General features: G+C 29.3%; 1 protein-coding gene across 2 annotated transcripts; it reads left to right on the forward strand.

Moving 5' to 3' along the window:
* The first annotated feature begins 1353 nt into the window (after window positions 1-1353).
* On the forward strand, window positions 1354-3567 carry LOC111083139. 2 transcript variants are annotated; one of them, XM_022379420.1, is made up of 3 exons: window positions 1354-1642; window positions 2218-2249; window positions 3486-3521. In XM_022379420.1, exons 1-3 carry the CDS (start codon window positions 1369-1371, stop codon window positions 3489-3491), a joined length of 312 nt encoding a protein of 103 aa, XP_022235128.1. In that variant the 5' UTR covers window positions 1354-1368; the 3' UTR covers window positions 3492-3521. The 2 variants fall into 2 exon arrangements, 1 of the variants encoding a protein (XP_022235128.1); XR_002608822.1 differs by lacking the exon at window positions 2218-2249 and having other exon boundaries at window positions 3486-3567.
* Window positions 3568-8742: the final 5175 nt, after the last annotated feature.

The raw sequence follows: 8742 nt of genomic DNA on the forward strand, positions 1-8742 counted from the left end.
TTTAAAAACCATTACAGTGAAACATTTTAAAATTTAAAATGTTACATTCATAAAGATATTATGTATAAGATAATTCATTTTCAGGAGCTACATAATCAATAGAAAGATTGTTTAAAGTTTGTAGTAAAATAAAACAAAATAGACAATAGATGCAATGAATTGATATATCCTGGTATTTGGTAGTAATTACACCTTCATATAATATAGTTTTCCTTTTAAGCAAATAAATAACATAGTTTGTGCATAGTGTTTTTGTTTCTTTTTGTAATGCTTAATCAGTTGTGTTTTACGAAAATAGCATCAATTTATCTGTTATCATTATGTATGTATTTTATCATTGTGCATTATTTTCTTAATTTTTTCTGATTGTTTTCAACCAGTAAACAAAGCTTTATATTAGTGATTGTTGTGGATCAGTAATTCAGGACTCATTTTCATTGTTCAGTATTTAAATATTAGTAGGTACTTTCCAACAGCTCATTCTTTTCATAACCTGTAAACTGAAATACTTCTAAAATTCAAAGGAAATTTTTTTAATATTCAGATGTCTATCATTAAACATTTGCTTGAGGAAAGAACTAGTATGAGATTTTGTGTAATTGTTATTCATATAGCAAAATGACAATCTTTACTGGAAACAAAAATTTAAAACTATAAAATTCTGTGGCTAGATGTAGTCACCAACAGTTTGTTTTTCAACTGAAACACTTATATAATGTTAAATAAAACATTATTCACATTAAATCATAAAACCTATGTGACAATAAATCTGTAAAAAAATATAAAAAATGGCCCTCTACATGTTATCATAAAGGTAGGATTTCTGTGGTATAATTTGCATTGAGGAAACCATCTTATATATTTTTTCTTTCTATGTGTTTACTTTATTTTTTGGGTTTTGTGGTACTGCTTCCTTCAATTAACCACAGACAAAAAAATCTTTATAATAAAAAAGGTTATATCACAGGAATAAAACTTTAAATCCTGAAAACATTGCACTGCATTATGTTTGACTTTTTCATAGATACTTCAAAATGTACCATGAAGTAGGTTAAAATAAGTGTATTATTTACACTTATTACACATATTTATAAGATGAGTTGCAGAACACCAATTCAGTAGTTTTGTAACTATAAACATATCAACTTATATTTCATGTAGTAAATCTTGTATTGATCTAAATAGGTTGATAAGGTCTAAGAATGCACTGCATGTTGGTTGTGTAGCATAGTGTTTTTCTGAATAATTTTATTTGATATGTTTTATTTTACATCCTGGAATTTATTTCATTATAATTTATTAATACATTTCTTATTTACATAATCATTTATTTATACATTTTTTTCAGGTGTATATATCTTATTGAGCATGAAATGTCCTTGGATCAAAGTTGGCTACAAATATGGTGTTATGCAGATGACAGATGTAGTCTATCTTGTAAATTATAATAGAAGAAATGAAGAAAAAATTGAACAGAACCTGAAGTATTGTGTACATAACTCATCACTTGTTACTTATCTTCCATCTATTCCTTATCTACTTGTCCCATCTACTGACTGTCCTTCATGTCCAGATTCCTGTCTCAACTGCCATAATGACTTAGACTATAAACTGAAGGAAATTATTTGTACATCTGATTTCAGTAAGTTCAGATATCACAAAGTTTTTTGCCTGTATATTTTATATAGCTCTTTATATGTTCATAACTAAAGACCAAATGATTAAATATAGCAATTGAAGTATACATTGTAGTTATTTTAGAGCATTCACTATATTATGAATATGGCTTCAAAATGTTGTAGTTTAGGTTTGTGTAATCACTGATATGTCAAAAGACATCTCTCTGTCTTTGTAATTTTGAGAATAAACACTAATTTGTTTATATAATACTTAGATTAACATATTTATAGTTAATAGCAAATTTATTATTAATTAATGTTTAAAAAACATGCTCAGTATTTTGTGTTTAAGCAGTACAAAATTAAAATATAGGATTCATAGGTAGAGTTGAGAATATTTCTTGGTATTATACCTTTAATATTTATGAAAATAACTTTCTGTCATTTCAACATAATATTTCTTTATGGATAGAGATGCAACCATGAAATCTGAAAAGAAAATATTTTTACCTGAATTTAAGCAAGCCTCTGGGAGCTCATGATATTTTTTTGCTTTTTTTATATATACTGTGTGAATTTTTATCATTCACGACAAAAGGGACTTTCTACTTGGTTTCTATTCCATATAAGGTACTGAAAAATATTAATTAACCTCACTTATTTCAGTATATTTCATAGAAAAGAAAATATACTGATGAAAGTAACTTATTTATAAATTTTTTCCCTATGAAAGTTTTTCTCTTCCATTCTCTTGAGTAATATTTTTGTGCATGTTTCAGGATAAATATAAAATATAACAATTTATAACAAAATTGCTTAATAACTTATAAAGTGACGCATATTTTTGGCAAGATAATGCAAGTAAAAATTCAGCAGAAATCTAATTGATACCAGTTGTCTAACGTTTGAACAAAGAATTATACGTTGTCCTTTGTTTTGTAGGAAGTTTAATATTTTATTTTATAAGAATCAGGAGACAATACGTTGTAGGTAAATAGTAAACAAAAAACAAAACTATTACAATAATTTATGATGAGTTCGAAAATTTTGTTTGGTTACATAATTTGTTTGTTTTTTAAGCAATGAAAAGAAAATGTAATTGTTGGATACAAGAATTATAATATGTTTTAAAACTATTAAGGTTGTTTCAAGACCATCAGAGCTTATTATGTATGTGTTACATAAAGGCTTATAGTTTTAAGTTCAGCCACCTATATGTTCTCATAGAGCACCATTTTCACAAATTGCCATTGGGAAGAATCTGTTAAATTATTTTGAAATTAGGAAAACATTGTCTCTTCCTTATATTTTGCATAAAATATTTGGATTAGGTAAATATGATTCTGTTTTTTTCGTAAGGTTGATTCGGCATAATTAAAAATAACATTTTTTTTCTGTTAGATACTTCTGGTATAAGGAGGAAACTTTTCATATGTCTGTTATAACTTGCCACTGTAAACAAATTATTTTTCATTTTGATTTTAGATTATTGGTTTGCTTTCAACAATAAATAATTTTGGTTATTACAGCATAAAACTATGAGAATTTTGAACCTTAGATTTCATTTTATGATTACTTCTCTAAGTTTGCCATAAAAAGATAGAAAAATTGATGGATAAAATTTTATGAGATATTAAAACATCAAAACTTGTTCTATTTTTTATTTTGAAATATAAATTTTATATAGGTAATGTTAAGATATAGTTATATTTTATGTTTAATTTTTCATTGCTTTATTGTCTTGTTCAGTTTCTTTGAAAATTTTATTTTCAGCTGTAAAAAAATGTTTTTATGCAGTATTATAACACCTTATGTAAATGTGAATTACAAAACTATATAAATCTTTTAATGTGATGATCTTATTAGTTCTGAAGATTGACATCAAGATGCTTCCTGGTTCACGTAAGTCATCACATGTAATTTTGTAATTCATATAGATACATCCCTTTTTATGAAGAATGAATTTATCATACTCATAATATGAAATGTTTTAAAAACATCAGCATAAAAATGTGACTGCTATTATTGTACTTAAAAACATTCACATTTTATATACAAATATATATGTAAATATATATTTTTAATGAAAAAATACATTCCGAAACAGCACTACCTTCTTACACCCAAAGCTATCTTGACCTTCATTTACCCTCTAAGCATTGTTAAGATTGTCAACAGCTCACCAGTCTTTTATACCCCTATATCTTTTCCATCATTGTGGCAACATGTGCTGATTATGTGCCTATTTTTCCACCAACCATTACTGCGCCACCTATACTAGTGCAGGTAGTTCCCTCTACCATTGTAACACAATCTTCTCTTTCTATATTGGCATTCTAGTGTATAGACATGCCTTCTCCATCTGTATACACTATTTTGATCAAGGTTGGATCTTGAGTGTGTGCACTGCACATGGGCAGCCAATAATAGGGGGGCAGCTGTTTGAGGTTTAGCCACCCCCTCTGACCCCAGGCCATCAGCCTTTCTTTTGTTGAAAATGGTGTTAATTTGGTTAGATAAAAGTGTTTCAAGAACTGCACTGAAAGTTTTCCAGTCCATTTTAGTGTAGTTATAATCTGGTGGGAGGTTAATGCATGTATCCTGTTTGCTCATTTGTATATTAAAAGAAGGAGATAGGAAAGTGGTCACTAGCTGTGTCATGGTGAACTGTGAAGTTCCAGAAAAAAGGAAGGAGGGGGTAGGGATTATAGCAAGGTCGAGTATGTCATAATTATCTGTTGCTGCATGATAATGTGTCAGAGTATTATCGTTAATGTCATACATATTACTGTTTTCGAGTAGTGTGTGAATGCTGAAGCCTCTGGCATTGGTACAGTAACTGTGAAAGTCAGTGTGTGGAGCATTAAAGTCTCCAACTAAAATGGGTGCAGGCTATTTTAGTAGTCTTGTAAAGTTATTCTTGATCAGTTTGCTGGGAGAACAATACATGACTAGTATAGAAATGATATGTCTGTTTTTAATCCGGATGTTGCAATAAATGTTCTCTTTAATGGTTGAATAAATGTCTCATTCAATCTTAATATAGTGAGTTATGCTTTGTTTAAAGAATATATCAATGCCTCTGGTTTCATTAGTTTTAGGTTGTGTAAATGATTTAAGGCCAGGAATATTAATGTTAATTTCTTCTTTTGCTAAAGCTTCTGATATTATGACAGTGACAAATTAGGGAACTAGTTTTATTTTGTTGTCAGGATAATTAGCTTGGATGAAAAATTTTTTTAAAATCTTGTCACATATGGCAACATTAACCAAGAAGTATTTGCTCAAATAGCATGCCTAAAGAGGTAGATCATGATTTGGTGGACTTCTTCCTTTCTCAGCTGTGTATCCTGATATCCTATTAGCTGGATTTTTCCAAGTACCAAGAATAAAACCCAATAAACAATGAAATTTTATGTATGTTAGGCAGATGTAAACATTTGTGTGCTGTGCTCTAGACTGCTCCTGGTTTAAGAAAGGTAGGTGTTTACTGTTGTCCATAGAGTTGTACATTTTTTCATGATGTTATCTATGGTATACGAGTGTGAATCCTTTTTATCATGTAGAAATAAACATTAGAGAACAGTTATATATATATATACATAGCCTAAGTCTGGCTAAGTGGCATGATGGACAGGCCTAAGTAAAAGATTTAGTTTATTTTTCGATCAAATGTTGCTACAGTTTACTTCTCTGTTCTGCCTTGTCAAGAACAGTATTATGGTACTATTCCTGAGTAGCCTAATAAACCAGCATGCACACATGCAGTGAAAATTTATTATTTTTTAATTGCTAGAGATTTGTAGCTTACATTATTATAGCCTATTCTCCATTTTCAAGGAAAATGTGTACTGGGAGGGTAGCTAGTACCCGTACACTGACTCTACATAGTCAGAAAAAGCAAAAATAATATGTAGAAAATCTGTTTATAAATTGATTTCAGATTTTAAGTAGTTACTTGGTGTATGAAATAGGTGTTTGAAAGTATCTGAGTAAAAGCCTAATTTGTACCAGGCCTTATTTTTATCTATTATCTATTTATATATTATTGACGCATGTACTGTTTACTGTACGTTGAGCTATGTTATTTGTTAAAAACATATGTGCACAATGCATATCCTAGTACAGGGATAAAGTCTCTTCTTTTGAGAGGATGATAATTATGTACATATGTTTTTTGCTTTTGCTGTAAGTTATTTATTAAACAAGAAAATCAAATGATTAAGAGAGGATTTTCAGATTGGTAACATGCTTCTCAACACTTCTCAAGACATGAAAAAAGTTTATACCACATAAACAATTACAAAAAATTGTCAGATCTTAATTTTGCTTTAAAAAATAAGTCTGCTATAGGTAAACAACAACAACTCTATGAGACAGAAAAAAAGACACTGGTATGCTGACAAAATCTAGTTTTTAGAGGTTCCTTTGATAAGTTGTGTGAACCTAACAATGGAAATTTTTTAAAAGCCACAGAAATGATAGCTAAGTTTGACTTGGTGATGACTGAATAATATCAGCCATCACAGAATATTTAGGGCATCAGATTCAAAATTAAATTATAACACTAATTTCAAAGGAAATTAATGAATTCATATTAGATATGTCTAAAAGAGCAAAATATTTTTCTATGATCCTTGACTGTACACCAGATATATGCCACACAAAGCAAATCACCATAATTATTCGGTTTGTGGAAATAAATACCAAAAACAAAAGAGCTAAAATTTGTGAACATTTCCTTGGATTTTATCCTGTCACAAAATTCAGTGGGGAGGAATTAACCATGTCTTTTCTGAAAAAGTTGGAAGATTTGGGGTCAGGGATACAATAATGGTGACAATATGCATGGTAAACATAATGGTTTGCAAAAAAAGAATTTTAGATATCAATCCATGAGCTATTTTTGTACCGTGTGCTTCCTACAGTTTAAACCTCATAGTTTGTGAAGCAGCAAAGGTCACACTTGAAGCTGTAGAATTTTTTTATATTGTGCAAAAATGATATGAATTTTTTTTCATCTTCAACTCAAAGATGGGGCATTTAAAAAAATGCATATTACAAAGCTAACACTAAAACTAGTTTCATAAAACAGGTGGGAGAGCAGGATTAATGCCATCAAACCTTTAAGATTTGAAATCAGAGAAATATATGATAGTCTGATAGAATTAATGAATAACAAATGAAGATATGACCCCTTGCTACCAGGATCAATGCATGGTTGCAAAAATTAAAAGCTTTAAGTTTTTATGCTCAGTTGTAATATGGTACGAAATTCTGTCTAATGTCAGTCTGGTTGCCAAAATGCTGTAGGTGCTAAAGCTAAATATCAGAACATGTATTGATCTATTAAACAACTTGATTGATTTTTTATCTGAAAAATGCTCAGATACAAAATTTCAACATTTTTTAACTTGCAGTAAAGATTTAACTGAAATTATTGAAGTAGAACCTAAGTTGCCAAACATAAATGTTGTTCATTGCTGGAAGAAGGTTAAACATTTTGACTATGAACATGCAGACAAACCTGTTAATGATCTACAAAGAAATTTCAAAATTAATTTATATTTTTCAATTTTGGACACAACTCGCTTAAGGAGCATAATGAAGCATTTGAATTTCTGTACAATATTTCTAATCTTAAAAACACCAGTAGTGATGAGAAAAGGAAATAGTGTGAAGATTTACAAATAAAGCTTTCTGATAAACATAAAAATGTAAGTGATACTGATGCAGAGGAATTGAATAATGAAATTGACATTTTGCAAAATATGGTACTGACCAGTATAACTCCATTAGAAGTATTAAGTTTCATATTGGAAAATAATATGAATTTAGTAGTTCCACATATGTTTGTCATTTTAAGAATTATTTTAACATTACCAGTATCAGCGGCAACAGGAGAAAGGTCATTTTTTAAGTTGAAAATTTAAAAAATTATCTGAAATCAACAATGACTTTGGAAAGACATAGTAATGTGGCAACAATCTCAATTGAATATGAGATTGCTGATAAGTTAGACACTCACCAGCAAATAAAAATATTTTCTGAATTAAAAGGCAGACGAGCCAACATTTCAAAAAGATTATCAAAGTTTTATTTGTTTATTATATTCTAATTATTTATATTGCAAATGAAGGTGTATCACATTATGCAGTTATTTATTTGCTTTTTTTTAAACTTAAAGTTGTGCATGGCTTGTGAACTAATAAAACTAAATGTATGTATATTAACATAAGATTCAGTAATATTAGTGTTCATCTCCTTTTCTGTTAGATTTTCATATAATGTTTTTTATGTGCATATGGATACTTACATTAAACAGTTACAGTTTAGTTTTACGAGTGTTGAAATTAGTGCAAGGTTTCACTGGCGTGTGTTAAAGATGTGTGTATAATCTAATAAAAGTTGATATTATTATTACTGGTCTGCTTTACTATTAAATTGTAGTATGATGTTTTTATTTTATTTTTTCAATTAATATTGTGTGTATATGATATGATTTGAATTTAATTTGGAAATCTACAAAACAAGCTTATAACATTACATACAGATGTATCTGTGCATGAGGGTGGAGAAGCGGGGAAGCAGGCGGCAAATCTGAATCTGCACATGGGTGGCCGAGAAGCATGATTCAGCCCTGATTTTTATTGTGCTTGATCACCTATTACACAGCACTTTCCACCTGTTATTGTTCCTCCTCGTAATCTACTGGGTTAGGTATTGTTCTATTTCCCAGGAGATCTGTGGTTAGTTTTTCAGTGTGTATTTCTCACTCCACTTAAATATACTCATGTTCAGTGAGTTTGAGAGCTCGTGTGGATGGATATAATTTCTGCAATTGATAATTTACATTAATAATGTCTTCTCTGCTCAGTCTTGGGTAAGTTAAAATTCCATACTTCTTTTTACCATCTAGGTTACTTCCATTAATTTTAGTTTTTTTTTCACTGTTAATGTTATTTAGTTTTAAGTTCTTTTTCTTTACTACTAATTACATCTAATTGTGGATTGGTTTTGAGTCAAACTTTGTTTTTGTTCACTGGATGCCTTATTATTCTCATGTTACTTAGGGTAGGTTTTATTTTTGTGTGCTATGTCTTATAGCTTCTTTGAGTGGACT

This window comes from Limulus polyphemus, unplaced genomic scaffold (genome assembly GCF_000517525.1).
Source record: "Limulus polyphemus unplaced genomic scaffold, Limulus_polyphemus-2.1.2 Scaffold8315, whole genome shotgun sequence".
NCBI classification, from domain to species: Eukaryota; Metazoa; Arthropoda; class Merostomata; order Xiphosura; family Limulidae; genus Limulus; species Limulus polyphemus.

What these genes read in the sequence shown, in the direction of transcription:
- LOC111083139 (XM_022379420.1), top strand. Translation starts at nt 1,369, where the DNA reads ATGAAATGTCCTTGGATCAAAGTTGGCTACAAATATGGTGTTATGCAG. An exon ending in TATTTGTACATCTGATTTCA is followed by an intron (nt 1,643 to 2,217) that starts GTAAGTTCAGAT and finishes TCACGACAAAAG; the next exon opens with GGACTTTCTACTTGGTTTCT.